At 42.5% G+C, this 21953-nt stretch overlaps 1 protein-coding gene across 3 annotated transcripts in view; it reads left to right on the forward strand.

Annotated features, from left to right (window-relative positions):
* Positions 1-21953, forward strand: part of SIAE (sialic acid acetylesterase) — a 35280-nt gene that overhangs the window by 4422 nt on the left and 8905 nt on the right. The window contains exons 1-5 of one of the 3 annotated variants that reach the window (XM_081239451.1): positions 1747-1812; positions 7545-7720; positions 16403-16541; positions 20136-20313; positions 21724-21833. In XM_081239451.1, the coding sequence (XP_081095577.1) occupies positions 7562-7720; positions 16403-16541; positions 20136-20313; positions 21724-21833 (586 nt within the window). In that variant the 5' untranslated portion in view covers positions 1747-1812; positions 7545-7561. Of the gene's footprint in view, positions 1-1746; positions 1813-1993; positions 2090-7544; positions 7721-16402; positions 16542-20135; positions 20314-21723; positions 21834-21953 lie in introns of those variants that run through there. The other 2 variants (XM_081239452.1, XM_081239450.1) reach the window with 2 other exon arrangements.

Here is a 21953-nt window from a genome sequence, read left to right on the forward strand (position 1 = left end):
AGTGATAATATTTAGGATTATTGTGAGGGTTAAATGAATTAACATATCTAATGTGCTTAAAACGGTGCCTGGCACACAAAAAGTACTGAAGAAGGGTTAGCTGTTGTTAGTTTTGTTACTATTATTATTATAATATTTAGTCAGTCACTCAAATATTTACTGAGTGCCTACTAAGTGCCAGATACCGTGCCAGGTACTGGTTATGCAGTGATGAGCAAAACAGATGTGGTCTCTCCCCTAATGAAGCTTATGGACTTGAGGAGAGACAGAAAAATAAGAAGCAATTACAGTTAAGTGTAGTAAGTGCCACAGTTGGGAAGTATAGAGTGCTATGGGAGTGCTTAAGAGGGAAAATTAACTTAGTCTAAGGCTTATTTTGAAAGGTGAGCAGGGCAAGCCAGGTAGAGGGAATAGCCTGGGCAAAGGCATGGAGGCGTGAGTGAGCCTGGGTCACTGGAGGAATGACAGGCAGGTTGGTTTGTCTGGACCACTGGGGTGTGTGACCGGTGGTGGATGGCAGGAGATAAGGTTGGAAACGTAGGGAGGCTAGTTTGTCATTGCTATGGAGCGTACACTGTACTTTGGATAGATGGATTTTAAGCAGCAAAATAACACAGTCCAATCTGTGTTTTAGAAAGATTACTCTGGCACCACTGTGGAAGAAGGATTGGAGATGCATGAGACTAGAGGCGGTGGGACCTGTTAGCAGGCTGTTATGATATTTAGGCAATAGACATTGAAGGCTTGACCCCAAATAGTGGCTAATTCTCAAATAGGTGAGAATTAGCAATTAGCAGGCTTCACCGAGCAGAGACGTCCTAAAAGGAGTCTCTGTCTAGAAGAGATAAAGATGTAAAAAAAAAAAAAAAAAAAGAGAGAGAGAGAGAGAGAGATGTATAAGAGAGCGTGGGGAGGAGTTCAGAGTTCCTGGATGCAGGAAGGTGTGTTCAGGGCTGGGTCAAGTGGAGACCTGGTTGTGTCTTAGTTAGAGGTAACTAGGGAGCTATGGGATGTTGAGGTGAGAGTCAGGTGAGGAGGTTTCTCTGGTGAGGTGGAGTTAATGTGGAGGCTGGTGGTTTGACAGGGACTTGAATATATATGTGACAGCGAAGCTTGTGGAAATTTTATTGGCCCCTGAAAACAAGGATTACCTGATTCGTTTTGTCAATATACGGGACTGATACCCAGTCCAGAGCGATCCAGATGCTGGTGCAGACTTTTAATAATTCATTTCCATTCAGCAAACATTAAGAACTACTAAGTACCAGGCATAGATGCAAGGTAAGTGCTTCTAGTTCTTGGGTTTTAAGACTTTTTAAGGTAAGAAGCTTATTGGGTGAAATGCAGAGACCTGAAAGGGAAGCTTAAGCTGATTGAGAAGTTGTTCTCTGTTAGATTTAAATGCTATTGGCGACTTGTAGGATGCACCAAAAATGAAGAATTCAGGAGACTAGCAGTGCTTTCTTTTTGTGTTGTGTCCATCTCAGAAATGAGCAGTACGGAGTACAGGTAGTGGTACTCTCAGTAAAAAGACATTGATTTAGAGATCTAAATAATTGATGTAATTGTTTAAAAACAATAAATAGGATTTCCTTAGTGCTAAAAAATAGCATTACCAGTAAATATTTAGGAGACAGAGACTGTATAGTGTCGTAGAAATAGAGAAAGCACATAATACATAGCATTTCAGTTTTTAAAAATGTTCTTATGCATTATTTTTAGTTTATTCCCTTTCATGGCTGTTGCAGGGCCAATAGTTGGAGTGTCCAGAGACGAGACAAGAGGGTAGGTGGTGACGAGAAGGAATAAAAGGTAATAATTAGGGGATGAGCCCCTCTTATTTTGAGTTCAATTCTATAAACATCAACCGGAGGCTTATTATGTATAAAACACTGAGCTAGCAAGCCTAGAAAATACAAGGAAGAACGTGCCCACCCTCCAAGAACTCACTGTCTCATGCTGTCCTTTCACATTTAGCAATTTAGGTTCAAGTAATGCTTCAGTTGCTTCACTGCAAAGTGATGCTTCGTTTGGAGTTAAAATATCCAGCAGCAACTTAAGGGAGCCAAGTGATTCGTGGACTCTTGAGGTAATTTTACAGGAAAAGGGATTGTTATTGGTGGGGTGGCGGGTAGATCTATTTGTTAGGCTCTCCACACTGGCTTGGGAGAGAAGAAAGGCACTGTGGTTTATACAGATCCACAAACCTACTTCAGTGGACAGCATGCTCTGTCCTGCCCATGAAGCAAAATGGATAAAATGTTATTTGGAATAAAAGAGATAGACAGGTAAGAAATTTCACAGGACAGCAAAGAAAATGTTTCTCAAAGGAGATACTATAGGGCATATTGAAGGGTTGACTTCTATTTAAATTTTGATGATGACTCTGGGACTTTCAGCCAGACTCTCTATCTCTGTTAATATTTAACTTATTACCTATAATCCCCTAGGTGCCCACAGCAAAGTGGAATTTAACAATGTAAAGGTTTTTGTCCAGCAGACTGACACTTAAGCATTGGGAAAATTAAAACCTGAGGGATGACTTGGAATATGGTCAGGTTCTGGGCCTGTTCAAGCCATGTTGTCAAGTGACGCATGATGATTCTCTCAGACACAAGGAGTAAAATTGGGGCAAATAGTCTATATCCTCTCACTTTGACACACATGGGGGATGCATATGTAGGTGATAAACTGAAGGTGTATCTGTCTGAATTTGTCATGATTGAGGTAAATAGAAAATACAAAAGGCCTAAACCTCTTACCAAATTAAAAATCTCCTGGTTGCAGTGTTAGCGCACGTGCTAGTTTTCTATGCCACATAATAAGTTACCACAAACATAGGTGCTTAAAACAACACACTTTTACTATCTCACAATTTCTGTAGATCTGAAGCCTGACCATCATTTATCTGGGTTCTCTACTCAGAGTTTCAGAAGGCTGAAATCAAGGTGTTGGCTGGGCTACATTCTCATCCAGAGGCTCGACTAGGGAATGATTCGCTTCCAAGCGCCCTTAGATTGCTTGCAGATTCATTTCCTTGTGCCTGTAGAATTCATAGCATCACTTCTGCTGCTTCAAATCTCTGACTGCTAGACCCTATTTAAAGGGCTCACCTTATTTAGGTCAGGCCCACCCAGGATAATCTCCCTTTGGATTAATTTAAAGTCAACTGATTAGGGATTTTAATTATACCTGCAAGACCCCTTCATCTTTTCCATGTAATGCAACTTAATCATGAGAATGGCATCTTATCCCGTTTGCCATTTTCTGTTGATTGGAAGCAAATCATACATTCTGCCTGCACTTGAGGGGAGGGACTATACAAGGGTGTGACTAACTGGGGGTCACCTTAGGGTGTGTCTGCCATAGCAAGCTATAGTTTAAGTAACTTGCATCAACAGTTTTATTGATAGAAAAATAGTTAAGCTTTTTTTTCTTTTACATTCATATTTGGTGGTGGTGGAGTTGAACTTTATACAGAATAATGCAGGTCAGGCAGGGGCGGTTTGGGCAGTAAGGCCTTCTTTAGCTCCAGGTCACTTCCACAAACCAGTGGACCCGTTTGCAGCTGGTGAAGTGCCAGGCTTCTGTGGGGGAAGAGGTGATTAGGGCTGCTTCTAGCTCTAGGTTTTCCCTCTTGGGAAGGGAAAGGTTGTGGGATAATTTTCCTTTTTCTCTTCTTGATTTCTGAGATTTGGCACAATAATCTGAAAAACAATTAACATCTGATGTGAATAGCAAAGAGAAAAAATAGCAAGATGCACATCGTGACTAATCATGTCTTTAGACAAATTCTTTTAATTTTTTGGCTTTGATTGTTTATTATTCCCATTTTGAGGTGGGGTTGGTCAGGGAGATGGAGAGAACATGGAGAGAGTTCTTTACTTATGCTCTTGGCTGGAAGAGGAAGAGAAGAGGGACAGTGAGAAATAGGCCACTAAATACGCTAACCATTGGGCCGGAAAACACAAAGCCCCAGTCAATTTGCGTGGCTTTCTTGTCAGTATAACCCAGGAGGACTGGGGTTTACTCTCTGCCATGTACTTGATGGAGTGCCTGGCACTTGGTAAACGCTCTCAGTAGCTGTACAATGAAGGAAGGGCATGAATCTTCCTAGATACAAGAAGAAAGAACGGGAGGAAGCAGAGGTTTGAATGCAACCAAAATGAGCATTTACAGAAACCTGAGCCCGGATTGGTAAGAGATGTCACAAGATAGCAAGTGATTGGGGCCCAGAGGAAGGAACCAGAGCAACTGTTGCTCAGAAGGCCCATCAAGCTCAGCAAAAGCCAGCTGGATGGTGAACTTTAACTCTTTGTGGTTTGTCACTCAATTTTTTAAAAAATATTTATTTGTTTATTTATTTATCTATGTATGTATGTATGTCTGGCTGCATTGGGTCTTTGTTGCTGCACGCGGGCTTTCTCTAGTTGTGGTGAGCGGGGGCTACTCTTTGTTGCGGTGCACAGGCTTCTCATTGCGGTGGCTTTTCTTGTTGTGGAGCATGGGCTCTAGGCACACACGCTTCAGTAGTTGTAGCATGCAGGCTCAGTAGTTGTGGCTCGAGGGCTCTAGAGCGTAGGCTCAGTAGTTGTGGTGCACGGGCTTAGTTGCTCCGCGGCATGTGGGATCTTCCTGGACCAGGGCTCGAACCCGTGTCCCCTGCATGGGCAGGCGGATTCTTAACCACTGCGCCACCAGGGAAGCCCCGTCACTCAATTTTATTGCTTGGACTCAACCTAATGGACTTGGTGGGTCAACACAGTTTCTGAAATCTATAACTGGACTTCACTGGCCTGTGGTCAGCTCCACTTTCACCAGCCGGTCCTTAACGGACAGGCCAAGGCCTAATCAGTTCTCCTTGTGAAATGTCCCACCCTTGCCTTGAGTCTAAGAAAACAGTCTTCACAAGGGCCGCTCTCCTTTGTATATATCGATACTTACGTGGCAGTAAATCCACACTGTTTTATACAAATCATTTCTGAGTTAATTTGACCATTAATAACCCCTCTGTAGTGGAGCTGGTTTCCCCTGCCTTGCGTGGCAGTTAACTTGACTTAACACTCATTCTTGTGTCAGAGTTTTTCTCTTATGAAGTGGGAGAGGAAAAGAGCTAGAAACTAAAAGAACTCGAGGACTAGAACAGAAGGAAGTTCTCCAAGGTCTTTGTGGAAGTCGAGCCGTTTCCTGTGGGGGAGCAGTCCTGGGGAACAAGGCTCAGATCTCGATGCCTAGTTCTCTTCAGACGCTTTAGTCTCTAGAGGGAGCTCATCCTCCGGGTGTAGGATGGTGTTGCCCTGTTTTGCCCCAACATCCCCCGCCCCTTTCCTTCTTTGTCTTTTTATTGCTGGGCAGCAAAGCTTTTCAGAAGCTCTGGTGAAGGCGCTTTTCCACACCAGCCATATTGCCTGGATGGAGACTAAATGTAAATACCTAATTAACAGCAGTGACTAGGAATAGCTTGCACCGTAGTAGAAGGCTCAAAAATAGTCCTGTCCTGGGTTTTCTAGGGATTGACCTCATCATCACAAATGAGTAATGTTGGTGGCAGGAGGACAGAGCTCCAGTAAGCAGCGTCAGTGCAAGAAGTCTGGAAAGACATTGGCAAGGCTGTGGTTGGGACAGATTGGAGAGTCTGCCTGCTCAGACGAGAGAGCCATACGGAGCCCATCACACCTGTGCGACACAATCTGTACTAGCTGCCCACTGTTTCCAAAACAGTGATTTTTCTGCTTTAGGTGAATTCTGCATTTAATATGTTGATGTCTGTGACTATTGGTGGTGTTAAAAGCAGTAGCGAACGTTTAGTCCTGGGCTTACTTGACCTCCCAGGGGTGGGAGTAGCAGGCTCAGTCAGTTGTGCTTCTGAGAGGAGCGACCTGTGCCCTTTCACTGATGCCTGAGGGTTTTGGATGTTTCCCACAGGACTCTGAGCAATCCTTTATGGTTTGAGCCTTTACCAATCTCCTGCTGTGAGGCTGGACTTCTCTTCTTAGCTGTTACTGATTAAGAGGAATTTAGCACAGTGTCAGGCATGAGTAGGCACTTGGCTAGTTTTTTTATAAATAATTTTTTCCGGTTGGTGTAATAACCTTAGGATGCCCCGTTTCCAGCTCTTGCGATTCTTTCCCTTTGAATTTACATTGATCCGATGGACACAAATTATAAGTCAGTCCATATTCTTCAGCATTATGGCAAGAATATTTATTTTTTTAATAAATCTCTTTTCTTAAACATTTATTTATTTTATTTATTTATTTTTGGCTGCGTTGGGTCTTTGTTGCTGCGTGTGGGCTTTCTCTAGTTGTGGCGAGCAGGGGCTACTCTTCGTGGCGGTGCACGGGCTTCTCATTGTGGTGGCTTCTTGTTGTGGAGCACGGGCTCTAGGGCGCATGGGCTTCAGTAGTTGTGGCTTGCAGGCTCAGCAGTTGTGGCTCGCAGGCTCTAGAGCGCAGGCTCAGTAGTTGTGGCGCACGGGCTTAGTTGCTCCGCAGCATGTGTTATCTTCCCGGACCAGGGCTCGAACCCGTGTTTCCTGCATTGGCAGGCGGATTCTTAACCACTGCGCCACCAGGGAAGTCCAAGAATATTTATTTTAAAACAATCATCTCTCTATTTTGTCTATTTTCTCCCTCTCGTTTCTTCAACTTTGTTCCTGTTGTTTGGTTCTCCTAGGCATAATTTTGCCACTTGGAAGATATTTTTCTTAAGTTTCCGAGTATGATGTTGGCAGCGGTGGTGGTGTGCGTGGGTGAGAGGTGGGAAGGTGGTAGGGGGGTGGTTCCTAAGGAATATGCCATGAATTTCTGAAATAGGGTCTTGGATAGCTTTTCATCTCCCAAACTGCGTTCACAAACCTTAAATCTGGTAGATAACTCTGTGAAAATAATTAATTGGGCAAGTCTTAATATCTTCTTCAAAGAGAGATTAATTTATGTGCCTCCTACTACTTCTTTATGTGTCACCTGTTTAACTGTTGATAGGAGAGCCCAGAACCACTGGTGGTATTTATCCCTGAGAGCAACGGGGGGGGGAGTTGGGGGGTTGATGACAAGGATGATACCATCAAGTCAGTTTCAGATGATAAGTGATTTTCCCTAACCTGTGCTCACATTTGATTGGATACTTACAAGTTAGTTTGGGGCACTGGGTAAATCTGTTAGGTTAGGATTATGTTAATATTGATAGTTGGATGGTACAGGAAGAATTTCTATTTTATGTTTTTGTATTAAACTCCCTTGAATTTTAATCTCTGTGTATTTTTGTCTGTCCTCGCTTAGGATTATAACTGGGTGATGTATTTTTCTTGTAAATGCTTTGATTAAAAGTAAGGAGGGATTGGTACAGATTAAAGATAGCTACGCTGCTGCTTTTGTTATTTCTGTTGACCTGTCTGAAATGTGGCCAATCTTCAGAGCTTTGAATCCAGTTCATCACAGAAGCTGGGAATTGCCACAAATGAGTCTGATGCATGATAGGACTGGGTTTTAATTTCACTTTAGTTGATTGATTGATTAATTCTTGGAGCCTTATTATTATTTCAGCACACTCTAATAGCTGGATGGTGGTACTGGATCCTGTGAAGCCTGGTGGACCTTATGAATTGATGGCACAGCAGATTCTTGGGAGGAAGAACTTCACCCTGAGAATTCATGATGTCTTATTTGGAGATGTCTGGCTTTGCAGTGGGCAAAGTAACATGCAAATGACTGTTTCACAGGTAATTTGCAGAGTCTCAGTGTTAATAATGTTGATACGAAGAAGAGAAAGGAGGAAGAGGAAAGGGGCAAGGAGGAGAAGGAGGTAGAAGCCTTCTTTTTCTACCGTGTGCCAAGATCTGTTCTAAGTGCTTTCTTTGCATGTGTTAATTAATTTGATTAACAACTTTATGCGGTAAGTACTTATATGATATTCCTGTCTCACAGATGAGGAAACCGGCCCATCTGAGGTTAAGCTCCCTGCCTAAGGTCACAGTGTAATTGTGGAGCCAGGATATGAATGCGACCCCAGAGCCTGCTTTCTTAGTCACGGCTAGTGTGTCAGTGTGTGGGGCACTATTTTCTCACCTTCCTGGGCTAAAGGCAGAAGCTAGAGAGTATGTGATGGTAATGATTTCATATCAAATTGAAGGCAAAGTAGATTACTCTTCTTTTTGATTGGTCTTAGAAGATGAGCTTCTGGAGAGAGCCTAGGGAATCAAAACAATTAGATTTTGTTTGGATGCTGGGCAGCTAACATACTCTGTCTTTTGTTGTCATGGAGATTTAAAAATTGAGAGTGAATATTGGCTTTGCCTCTTACTAGTTGTATGGCTTAGAGCAAATCACTTGGTGTTTGTGAAACTTTGTAAAACATGCTTTTAAAAAATTGTGGTTGGGGCTTCCCTGGTGGCGCAGCGGTTGAGAGTCTGCCTGCCGATGCAGGGGACACGGGTTCGTGCCCCGGTCTGGGAAGATCCCACATGCCGTGGAGCGGCTGGGCCCGTGAGCCATGGCCGCTGAGCCTGCGTGTCCGGAGCCTGTGCTCCACAACGGGAGAGGCCACAACAGTGAGAGGCCCGCGTACCGCAAAAAAAAAAAAAAAAAAAAAAAAAAAAGGAAAAAAAAAAAAATTGTGGTTAAAATGAATATAACATAATATGTATCATTGTTGGTAAGTGTACAGTTCAGTGGCATTAAATATATTCACAGTGCTGTGTGTACCCATCACCACTATCTATCCTCAAAACTTTTTCATCATCCCCAATGTATACTCTGTACCCATTAAACCATAAATCCCCCCTTCCCCTTCCTCCTGCCTCCTGGTAACCTCTATTCTGCTTTCTCTCTATGAATTTGCCTCTTCTAGGTACCTCATGTAAGTGGAACCTTACAATACTTGTTCTCCCTTGTCTGACTTATCTTGCTAAGGATCATGCTTTCAAGGTCCATCCATGTAGCATATATCAAACTTTTATCCCTTTTTATGGTTGAATTGTATTCCATTGTATATGCCGCATTTTGCTTATCCATTCATTTATTGATGAACACCTGGGTTGTTTCCACCTTTTGGCTATTGTGAGTAATGCTGCTATGAACATTGATGTACAGATATCTGTTCCAGTTCCTGCTTTCAGTTCTTTTGGATATATGCCTATGAGTGGAATTGCTGGGTTAGTTCTATATTTAACTTTTGAGGAACCACCAAACCATTTCCACAATGGCTGTACCATTTTACATTCCTACCAGCACTATACAAAGTTTCTAATTTCACTGTATTCTAACACGTGTTACTTTCCGTTTTCTTGATTATAGCCACACTAGTAGGTGTGCAGTGGTATCTTAATGTGGTTTTGATTTGTATTCTCTAATGACTAGTGATGTTGAGTATTATCTCATGTATTTATTTGCCATTTGTATGTCTTATTTGGAAAATTGTTTACTTAGGCCCTTTGCCCATTTTTGAATTGGGTTGCTTGTTGTTAAATTGTAGGACTTATTTGTATCTTCTAGGTATTAATCACTTGTCAGATACATGATCTGTAAATATTTTGTCTCATTCTTAGTTTGTCATTTCACTTTTTTGAGAGTGTCCCTTGATACATAAAAGTTTTTAATTTTTATGAAGTTCAGTTTATCTGTTTTTTCTTGTGTTGTCTATGCTTTTAGTATCATTTTCTTGAAATTGTTGCCAAGTCCAATGACATGAAGATTTTCCCAGTGTTTCTTCTAAGAGTTTTTTGGTTTTATCTCTTAAGTTTAGGTCTTTGATCCGTTTTAATCACTTTTTTGTATATAGTGTAAGGTGAGGGTCTAACTTCATTCTTTTGCATGTGGATATCCAGTTCTCCCAGCATCAATTGTTGAAAACACTGTCCTTCCTCTATTGAATGGTCTTGGCACTTTTTTCAAAAATCCATTGGCCATATATATGAGGGTTTATTTCTCAGCTTTCTAGTCTATTCCATTGGTCTGTATGTCTCTTCTTATGGCAGTACCATACTGTTTTAATTACTGTAGCTTTGTAGTAAGTTTCAAAGTTGAGACATGTGAGTGCTCCAACTTTATTCTTCTTTTTCAGGATTGTTTTGGCTATTCAAGATCCCTTGTAATTCCACATAAATGTAAGGATATGATTTTCCATTTCTGCAAAAAAAGGTTGTTGAAATTTTGATAGGTATTGTGTTGAATTTATAGATTGCTTTGGGTAGTACTGACATTTTAACAATGTTAAGTCTTCCTATCCATGAACATAGAACGTCTTTCCATTAATTTAGATCTTCCTTATTTTTTTTTCAGTAATATTTTATAGTTTTTCAGTGTACAAGTCTTTTACCTACTTGGGTAGATTTATTCTGAAGTATTTTTCTTTTACATACTATTATAAATAGAACTTTCTTAATTTCCTTTTAGGATTGTTCACTCCTCATGTTTAGAAACAAATGATTTTTGCATTTTGATGTTGTACCCTGAAACTTTGCTCAATTTGTTTATTAGCTCTAGTGGCTTTCTTGTGGGTTCTTTGGGATTTTCTATGTATAGGAGCGTATTATCTGCAGTTAGAAATAGTTTTACCTTTTTTTTTTTTGCAATATGGATGCCTTTTATTTCTTTTATCTTGTCTAACAGCTCTGGCTAGAACTTCCAGTACAATGTTGAATAGCAGTGGTGAAAACAGACATCCTTGTCTTGTTCTTGGTCTTAGGGAGAAAGCTTTCAGTCTTTCTATGATGTGACCTGTGGGTTTTTCATAAACACCTTTTATCATATTGAGAAAATTTCCCTCTATTCCTACTTGTGTTAGAGTTTTTATCATGAAAGTTTGTTGAATTTTGTTAAATGTCTGAGGCTTAGTTTTAATGACTATACTACAACTATATCTGACCTAACTAACAGAGCCATTATGAAGATAAAACTATTTTGTTTGTCTCTAAAAGGCCCTTATAAATTGAAAAGTGATGTCTAAATATAAGATGTCATTATTTTAAAAAGCTTTTTATTGTAAAAACATCAAACACACACAAAAGTTAAGAGACTTATAAAGACCTATATATCCATCACCTAGATTGACAGTTGTAAGTATTTTGCCATATTTGATTTATCTGTTTGTTGTTGTTATTGTTGAACCATCCCAAGGTAAGCCGCATGCAGACACCTTGATACTTCAGTTAGGGGTCATGTGTCAAATTGATATATATATTCATATATCAGATTAATATATATATATATTTTACACAGAAATAAGAGCCGTTGATGACTCTTTTTGCTCAACTTTTTCATAGCCTAGGATTTCTTTTGTTAGTGTCAGTTTTTTTCTCTGTTTCAGTCATGGCCTTTGAAGATTAATTGTTCTTAAATTTTGAGAACTAGCATTTTTTCTCCCTTATTGCAGCTATAGAGAGACTTCACTGGGCTCTTGTTTACCCTGATAGAATGTCGGGAGGAAGAGCACTACATGAGCTCCCAGGTAGGGGATGGGGCGTATACAGTACCCAGAGAATCAAGCGGTACAGAACACGGGGATGCCGACCTGCCAGTACGTTGTCAGTGATGAAACTCATCTTGAAGTGTGCCTGTCCCCATTGCTATTAGAGGATAGGGCCCCTCTGACACACGATGAGCGAGGTCTCTTAAGTAAAGCTGGATAAAATGGACATTGAAAGAGTTATCAAGGGAGAAAGTTTCTTAATTGTTCATTGGTATCCTAGCAAGACAACGGTGGTAGCACAAAAGCCTTGATGCTAAATGTCTTTAGCACCGAGATTTCTTTTTACAAAAACTCCACTTTCTAATTGAACACAAAACCAGTCTAGAATAAAGAGAGTGGATTTCTAGGTACCGTGTGATGGCGTTATTGCTTTTGGGCCTCAGAATTGTCATTGCTTTGTTTGTTTAGTGGAAGCTATCTGATTTAAAAATAAAAGTAAGCGAGACCATTGCTGTTTCATTTATATTAGGATCAGGGCTGGACAGTAGCAAGTTCATAGACATATTTAAAGATTATCAGCTTAAATTATTGCTGAAAGATGAGTAAATATTTTTTACTCAGTATCAGACATCCAGAGAAGTTAGTGTGAGTTAAATTCTTTGGCACATTTGAAATTGGGATTAGTTTTCTTTGCTTGTCTGTATTTTTTGATTTTTCTATAATGAGCATGAAATAACTAGAATTTTTAAGAGCAAGTTAAAAAATCAAGAAATTGATATTCACCTAACTGATACCTTAAATATCTATCAAAGGCTCAGTTTACAGTAAAGAGGCACATTATATAAATAAGAATCTTAGGAATAAATGATTTAATTTGCATTATTCATCAGAACTAATACATTTATATACTTTGATGTGTACTTTCATTTGTTTCCTTTAATAGGTTAAGGTCTTGAAAAGATTATCATCTTCCCTAGCTCTTTCTCTAAAACTCAATTCCTCCTCAAGTTGATTTTTATTTCTTTGCCTTTTTTCCATTATCTACTTCTCCATCTTTGAGAAATATTTAAATTTGAGATTTAAAAATCTCTACAGCTGGACCATGATCTCAATTAATCTTTTTTAAAAAATTTATAAAATTGAGTCCTTGCACATACTTATGATTTCTTGTTTTGCTTCTATAGCTTCTACCCCTTATGGGTTCTTCCTTTTTTTTTTTTTTTTTCCTTTTTTTGACCAATTAATAAATAATGCTCCTAAAAAGATTCTACTCTGGACATATCTACTTCCTTTCATTATTAGTTTTCTAATTTAAAAATCTAAATTCTTGCATTTATGTCTTCCTAACCAATATTTTAGTTAGTCTTTCTTCCTGCCCTACTTACGTATACAGAAACCTTTTGAATTTAAATGTTTATTAAACTGGAGTTTAACTGGGCTCCCTTTTAACATAAGTGAATAGAAGCAAAATTGAAGTTTTATCTCTTGATAGAAAGCATGGTTTTATATAGAAGTGGGATTGCTGTTAACTCATTAAGGAAAACAGTATTTTCCTTAATGCTTTAATTACAGTTCTCTGTTTGCACAGAAAGGCATGGACCAGATCTATTTGTATCTGTACAGTCAGGTTTTCAGCCGCAGTCTGTGCCAGGGGATCTCATCCCATTTTCTGTCAAGCTTAATCAGATTTTGATTGTTAAGACAGAACACATTCTTTCTGCCTGGAATTTACTCTTAAGCATATTCTATATTAAACTAGGGCTACAAGCTCTGAGATACAGGGAAATAGAAAAAAGATTCCATCTGAAAAAGACAAGTGCTAATTTTTTTATTTGTTTGTTTTAAATCACGCACTTAGTCTGCAAGACTGAATTTTAGGTGCTGACAGTACCGAAAGCCAAGTTTTCTAGTCTCTAAACACTCGGTAGAACTTTGTTTTTCATCAAAAGGATGCTTCACATGACTCCTCCTTGATTCCACTTGCTCCTTTCCCCCTGAAGACTGCCAGCACACATGCGCGTGTACACACATAGAGTCTCTGTCTTTCTCCTTCTCTCCCTCCTTGTGACTTTTCTGAGGAGATAAGATTTCCACTATAACCAACCACTCTTCACAGTCAAATGAGGGACATGGCAGATTGTGTGCCCATCTTGTTGTTAGGGTAAAGTGGAATTTTAAAGTCAAGTGTTATTTGTAACACTGAGTGAGATGTTTATAAATGGAGGAAAGTCTAAATGTCCATCTGTCACCTCCTAAGTCAGGCTATGTCTTAAGACTGGGATATTTCTAGTTAGCTTGGAAGAAGATGGCCAACATTAGATAGAAAGCCCATTTTTCAATACCTCAGCAATCCCCACATTCCTGCTTTACAAATAGGGGAATTAAAATCCAGAAGAGAAGGGCTGGTGCCACATTACGATACCAGATTCATAGGAGTTGTGATGACTGGCTTATTTGTAGTTATTTTCTCAACTAAATCTGCTATATTGTACTGTGGTAGAAGGTAAAGTAACATACAGGATCCAAATTCTTTAACGTTTCCCTGTGTCCTTCAGTGCGTGCACTTGGTGCACATACACACACACATTCACACACGTGCCTTGCTCCCCTGTGCAGACCTCATGCCAAGACTCTCTGAGGAAATAGATTCTTGTCGTTTCTTCATTAATTCAAGAATGTAGTATAAAGGTTACAAAATGAACACCAGTGAGCAGCTGCTTTGATGGTGAACTGCGGGTCCCCAGAGAGGTGGTGGGGCTCTCCCAGTCGCCGCAGCCTTAATGACTTCAAATACCTTGGTATTCATTTACATCCTCATTTCAATACTTGGTAGAAAAATAATTACACTGAGGTGTTTGATGAGATGAAATTTGATCTCAGCAGATGGAGTAAGGCTTCTCCTCTCATCAGCAGGGAAACCAAGTGTCATTTAAATGAAAATCTTCCTGAAACCTCTTTATTCCTAAGTTTGCTGCCAGTATCCCCAAGGAAATCCTTCCATCAAAAAGGCTTGGTGATGTTGGGACAGGGTACCAATTTCAGAAGTATAATTGTCATCAGATGCAGCAAGAATTTCCCCCCACCCCCATTTTTGCTAACACTTTCTGTGGCTTTCGAGCTTTGGCTTGAAATAATACACAAATGTGAGTTTGAAAATGGAAGTTTTCCAGCCAATGCTTTGGATCCAGTTCTGTGTGCTGGTAACGATAGAGGAGGATGCCAACCACCCCCCCGCCCCGCTCCCCCCAGTTTTGTTGGCCTTGCAGTACTCTACAGTGTTAGCAGCGGGTCGAAAAGACAGGACGCGTGTTCCCTGCGCTGCCCCCCGCCCCCCCAAACTAGCGTCTCATTGCGAGGAGGCACTGGAGTTCCCAGTCGGTGCAGAAGCTGGTGTGGGTGGAGAGAAGCAGTTTCATCCCGTTTCCATGGAAGCAACATACGATCCTTAGTGCTTGGTGCAGAACTGAATTTCAAGGGAGGCGACTTTTTACAGGTACTTGCTGCTGAAAAATAACTTCCCTGCCAAAATATACTGTGAGTGCATTAGTCTCTTCTTAGTCTTTAATGTTTATTTTACATGAAACTTGCCAGGGAAGATCCTGAACAAGCAGGTCTGGATTTCCTGTGGAATTTTCCTGAGACCATGTGTGGAAGACCAGTAACCCTGACAGCCTAGAGCTGCCATTACCCAGGGAGCATTTCAGGCTACGGCTCCCACTGGGACCAAAAGAGCCATTTCTTTTGCATCTGGCCATCTTATTGGCCACAGCAGGCTCAGCGGCAAGTCAAAAGGCGATTCAAGGGGCAGCGCATTTCAATGAAATGCTCTATGGAGGCACTCTGGCTGCTCCTACGCTGCAGCAGCGAGGCCAGCTGTATTCTCTGTGGCGGGTGGGAGGGAAAGCCAGCTGCACACTCTGTGGCCAGCAGCCAGTGGAAAGCGGCCCAGCCTCCTGTGCCTCTGGCTGTGGCAGTCCTGTCTCAGCTGGAGCTCTTGTTCCCGGAGGCCAGTGATAACTGGCCTTCTGGAGGCTCCTGGTAGGCCTTTGTTTTGGAAAGACCAGACTGTCCAGGGGGATGGAGAGAAGGCCAGAAAAAACAAACACTAATTAAAAAGCAAAACAATATATTTATGATACATTCTTTTTAAAATAAAGAGAAACATAACTACTGAAAAATCAGGATTGAAGGAGATAGCACTTACATGTAAGCCCAGAGAGGAATAGTGCTTCATAGGACTAACAATGAAACCAGTCGGTGTAGCACACATTCGTGTCCAGAGGAACCCTAAGCCAGTCCTGTCACTCTCTTGGCAACTGGTGAGGTTTCATAAAGTGCTTTGGAAAAAAGTGCTGTGCCTTTGGACGGACCCTTTTCTTTGTCTGGTTTCCTGGGACTGTTGTCAGCGATCACTCTGAACACCCCCTTTCACTCTGCCAGGCCTCCTGTGCTTTTCTTGGGTGATTTTCCAGGACTGAGATGAGAAGATAAGCATCTTGAGGCTGATTTCAGGATGTTTCAGGAGTTCAAAAATCGTTTCTCGGGTGTGTTTCTTTTGAATATACATCTCGACTGGGCTATGGATTACATAAACTTACCTCCCCACGGCCTTTCTGGCTCCATTTAAGAAAAAAAAGTTAATGCTATGGCTTTATGTTAACAGCTACTTTTTCTGAATAGAAGTATTTTCGTTTCAGGATATCGGCCTTCTTTAGCCTAAACCCATCCACAGCTCTTCTCATCTAACACAGACTTGTCCTTGAGATCTCAGATTTCATTGTGTTCCCACCTTCTCTGGGGACATGATTTATCACGGTCTCTGTGGATCAAGGCGATCCGGACCAGCCCGTCGTTGGTTTTGACTATTCATTTTGGTTTTGGTCTCCTGAAGGCTCAGAAGGAGCTCAGAGGCTTGGCGGTATTTACCAGCAGGCAGTAGCATCACTGACCATCCACTAGGTTGGTGTGACAAATGACGTTCTTGCTTCTTTTCCAGATATTTAATGCCACAAACGAGCTGTCGAACACAGCTGCCTATCAGTCTGTCCACATCCTCTCCGTGTCTCTCAACCGGGCTCAGCAGGAGCTGGAGGACCTTGCCAAGGTTGATTTGCAGTGGTCCAAGCCCACCTTGGGTAAGTGATTGCCGGAACATGTGCCATCTCTTCTGTGAGGGGCTGGTGCCCTGCTTGCAATCTGTGATCGTGAATTTGGTTCTGATCTCTTTCATCCTTTTATTCATTTCTTACTGCCACCTCCCCCATTCCTGATGGTACCCGTTTCATACATTTCTTCCCAAGACTCCACAGTGAATCTTGCCCCCTTGCTCTGAGGAGATGGCTCTTCCTCCATCTTCGTCGGTCCCATTGAGGCCACTCAGCACAAGCTCCGCCATCATCTCTTCAGTGCCTGACGCTCTCTTCTCTTCTCCTCTTCTCTTTCTTGCTTTGTTTCTGTGTCTGAACACAGCTGACTCTTTCCTTTCAGGCCTGCCTCTGATGCGGGCTCTTACCTTCTCCAGGGCCTTCTCTTATCCCTCAGGCTCTGTCCTTTTACCCCACTGTCCAATCTGCACGAAATCTTTAGTTCAGGCTGCTCTGCGTCAGGCTCTGATCTAGGCCCCAAGGGTGCAGCTGTGATAGGGGCAGACACAGTCCCCGCCCTCAGAGCTCTGCTTTTCTTTTATTCTAACAAAACCAAGCGAAACAAAGTGTAACACACACCCTTCTCCTGGTACCTCACCTCTCTCCTTTGCTCTGTTAAACCTTTTTAGAACACCTTTTCATTCTTTTCATTGCCTTCCAACGTGTTCACTCTTTAACCCTTTATAATCTGGCTTCTGCGTCCAGGTCAACAACCGCTTCCCCCAAGGTTACGGCTGTTCTTCTACAGTGCACTCTGGACACCCTGTAGCATCGGCCCTGCTGACTGCTGCTTTTGGAAGCTGCGCCTCCCGCCTCCCTCTGAGCTTGCTTGGCGCTTCCTTTCCTTCCTTCTCCCTCTCTGTCCTCTCCCTGCCTGTTTCTTTGCTTTCTTCAGTCCCTTCCTCCAGACGTGGTCCCTCGTCCTCTTTCTGGTCCGTTTTCTCTTTCACCTGTACATGCTTTACCTTGGTAACCTCAATTGCTCCCACATTTTCAAGTATTAATTCATTCAGCCAATGTTTGGATGCCCACTATGAGCTAGGCGCTATTCTGAATGCTGGGGGTATAGCAGAGAATAAAGCAGGCAGGCACGCCTGGTCTCCTGGATGGAGCTTACAGTCTAGTGAGGGAATACAGAAAATGGATAATAAAATTTGTAAATTCTGTACAAAGTATTGATACTATTCAGTATCACACTGTCAGAACTTTCCCTTTAAGAACTCAGAAACTGAATAGATTTGGGTAGATTTTTAATGAATCCTTTGGTCTGTGAACTCTTGATGCATGTCATCCAAAACTCAGGAATCAATTAGATTTGGGTAAAAGGTATTATACCTTGCTGTCGGCTCCATTTCACTCTCTGAACTCAGAGACTCCAATTTTTGAGCATCAAGGGATAGGTTAGATGGTGGTGCTTGCTGAGACAGAAATAAGTACATAAAATGCATCAGGGAAGGGGGCCAGTACTGCTGGGGCTGGGATGGGGTGGTGGTTTCCCACTTAGAGTGGCCACGGAGGTCCCAGCTGAGAAAGGCAGCATTTCTGTAATAACCTGACAGAGGTGAGGCCATGCAGGTGTGTGGGGAAGAGCCTAGTAGGTCAAGCCCCTCTCACATTTCCAGTCTCTGCAGCCTCTTCTACTGCCCTCATATCTCTGATTGCAGCTGGGAGGGGTCTCTGATTTTAAAGACTCCCGTGATTAGCTTGGCCCTATCTGGACCAAGCTAACTGTAGAGAGGAGGCAAACTGTACCCCAACCTGTACCCTTATCCTAACCTGTACCCTAACACTAACCCATACCCTAACCCGTACCCTAACACTAACCCGTACCCTAACGCATGCCCTAACCCTAACCCTTACCCTAACCCATAAAAAAAAACACAAAAAAACAAAACAAAACAAAACCTGTCCAGTTTTACATGCCTTTGTACATACTGTTTCTTCTGCCTAGAATGCTAGCTCTACTTCCTGGACTCCTGTCTTTCAAGGCCGCCCGACCTCCCTCCCCTTCCCGCTTAACTACCTCTTCCCTCTACCTGCCCATCAGTGAGTCACCTTTATTCCAGCTGCCCACAGCTACCCAGCACCAGCCAACAAACACTCACTGACTCTGCACTGGGTGCCAGACATGGAGAATATAGAAGTCCTGATGGTTTAGTGGGGTGAGGGAAACACCAGGCACAGAGTATGCCCGGAGAACAGGGAAGGAGGTCCGCCCTCACCTGGCATTTAATGGTCTGCCTTTCATTTCATATTCTTTCTCTTGCTGTTAAAACCCCTTAGCACTTGTTTATACCTCTTAAAGCACTAAACCATATTTTGCCACCTTTTGTACTCAGCTGAATATTTGTCTTATTCTGTAGAATATAAGACCTCTGAGGAGAGGTTCCATGTCTCTCCATGTCCCTTTAATTACAGTACCCCTATCTAGAAGCGCCTGGCACCTGGCGGGTGCTCAATCCATTTTAACTGATTTGAAACTGATTTCAATTCCTACTGTTACGCTATCCGCATTTTGAGAACCGAACTGTATTGAGTTTTGATCTTTCACGTGCCAGGCCAGTGATTTACACAAAGTGGTTCTTTAACAGCTGTTGGATTGGACTGATCCCATCAGCTGCGTGTGTTCACGTTCCCCTCTTCACCAGCCTTCTTCTAACATGGAAATTGCCTCTTCTGGTCTGTCTTGGTTACAGGTCTGTATGGACGAATGAGCTAGATGATGCTGAACATTTATTTATTTTAAAAAGATTTACTCATTTATTTGTTGGGTCTTAGTTGTGGCATGTGGGATCTTTCATCGTGGCATGTGGGCTTCTCTCTGGTTGTGGCGTGTGGGTTTTCTCTCTCTAGTTGTGGCACGCGGGCTCCAGGGCACGTGGGCTCCATAGTCTGCGGCACACAGCCTCTCTAGTTGAGGCACACGAGCTCAGTAGTTGTGGCACGTGGGCTTAGTTGCCCCGCTGCATGTGGGATCTTAGTTCCCTGACCAGGGATCAAACCTCTGTCCCCTGCATTGGAAGGCGGATTCTTTACCACTGGACTACCGGGGAAGTCCCGATGCTGAACATTTAAACACTGGTTTTGGTTTCTGTTACTTTCCCTTTTGGCCAAACTCCCCATCACTTGTTTGTTCTTGTTTTCATTACCATAGCTATAAAATTGGGTATAAAACTACCCAGAAAAAATATACCTTTCTTCTCGACATTGCCCCATGCTTGCTTGTTCCCTTCCACAGAGCTAAGTGGGGATGGATGCTGGGAAAGAGGAACACGTAGGTGAGGGTGGAATGGGGGCCAGTGGCCTTTCTGCCCCTCACCTATTGCAGAGGAGTATTAATCTTCCTAGATTCTCAGGGCCCTGCACACGGTGGGGAAGCAGGGGGATGCCTGCTTGCCTGGCCAGAGAGCCTTTGGCTTTCTGCTAGCGAGACAGCTGCCTCTCAATCTTATCCTACTCTTGGAGAGTCTCAGAAAGAAATGCAAGGCCTGACCCACACCCATTCTTCTCACCTGGACCCACCTAGGAGCTGCAGTCCCTATCCATCTGCTTTTTCCATGACTGTTTAACTGTTTCTCCGAACAGAAAACTTGGGCCATGGCAACTTCACGTACATGTCAGCAGTGTGCTGGCTCTTTGGGCGTTACCTGCATGACACTCTGCGGTATCCCGTGGGGCTGCTCTCCTCCTCGTGGGCCGGGACGCCCATTGAAGCCTGGTCATCTGGAAGGTCGCTGAAAGCCTGTGGGGTCCCGAGGCAAGGGTAAGAAAGCGTCCTCTGGTCTGGGAGAAAGCCAGCCAGGAAATTTTGTAGAGAGGAAGATCATGGTCTCCTTTGGGGAGTCAAGAATGTGTTGAATGTACAAATATGTATTAAATGTTTGTAACTTATTCAAGTATTATTTTCACTGTCATCAGCACCACAACCATCTGAGAATATGTCAGGAAGGAATTATGACCCTTTTCCTTAATAACAGTGATAGCTAATACTTAATAGAAGCTTTCTAAACGCTGGATACTGCTGTAAGCACTTTATATATATTAACTCACTCAATACAACACTCTCTTGAAGTGGATACTATTAACATATGATGGAAAAAGGTACTAAGTCTGAGAGAGGTTTGGTGACTTGCTTGTGGACACGACTAGGAAATGATAAAGTCTGGTGTCAGTGTCTGTGCTCTTAACCACTGTGCTGTGTTGCCTGTGAGAATAAACACAGTCTAACAGTTTGGAAGAACAAGTACCCATGTAATCAGAGAAGTGTATTAGAAGACTGATGGTGAAAGCACACTCAGGAAGGGCTGGATCACGAAGAATATTTGGAGGTGGGGGAAGGGAGAGAAAAGGCTGGTTAATAACATCTTGACACTAATGTTAAAACAGAGATGAACAATATGTGAACTGCTTTCACCGACCTTGTCTCATCAGTTCTGGGAAGAGCATGGACTTGAGCTGTTGGTATATCTTGGGTAAAGGCCTGCCTGTTGGGAAGTGAAGTTTTCCAGTTTTGGAACAGAAGGACTTGCCTTCGGTAGAGCTGGAGGAATCTAAAGCCAGGCTTCCCAGATCTCTGGGGACATGGCAGGGACAATAGCAAGGGGAAGTGGCCGTTCTCATATGCAGCTGCTGCAAGTGTAAATTCATACAAGTATTGCACAGAGACAATTTAGGGACATGTTCAAAGTCTTAAGAAAATGTGCCTTTTGACCTGGCAATCTCATTTCTGGGAATTTATCTTAAGGAAATAATTAAGACTGTATGCAGTGATTTAGCTCTAAGGAAGATAATCATGGCATTGCTTATAAAAGCAAAGAGCTTAACGCAGTCTCAAGTGTCCACCCATTGAGTACTAGTTAAATAGACTTATTGCCTGTGCGATAGACTCATTGAAACGCTCCTCCTCCCTGGTCTTAATCACTAGATGGAAACCGGGATGGCCCCGTCTGAACTCACAGAAAGCTGACTGATGACAGTTATTCTGGGAAGAACCTGGAGTGAAATTTGGAGACTGTCCTCATGCTTTCATGGGAACAGAGTGGTTGAATTGAGCTCTGTGTTGCTTTCATCAGGAGTTTGCCCCTAGTGAAGCTGGATAGATGCCCAGCTCCGGGATCATCATGTGATCAGTCATCGGCTCTCTCTTGACACTTGTGCGTCTTACTGATTTCAGGTTCATGCCATCTGATCTTGAAACTGGTCCCAGTGACTACTCTGTTCTCTGGAATGCCATGATCCATCCGCTCCGTAATATGACTCTGAAAGGGGTGATATGGTACCAGGGTGAGTGTTCAGTTTGCTGGTTTTCCATTGTATCAGTTAGCTGTTGCTGCATAAGAAACCACCCCAGAACTTAGTGGCTTCCAGCAGTAATAATGTTAGTGAGCTCACTATTCTCTGGCT

This window comes from Mesoplodon bidens, assembly GCF_964165515.1.
Source record: "Mesoplodon bidens genome assembly, chromosome: 7".
Classification (NCBI taxonomy): domain Eukaryota; kingdom Metazoa; phylum Chordata; class Mammalia; order Artiodactyla; family Ziphiidae; genus Mesoplodon; species Mesoplodon bidens.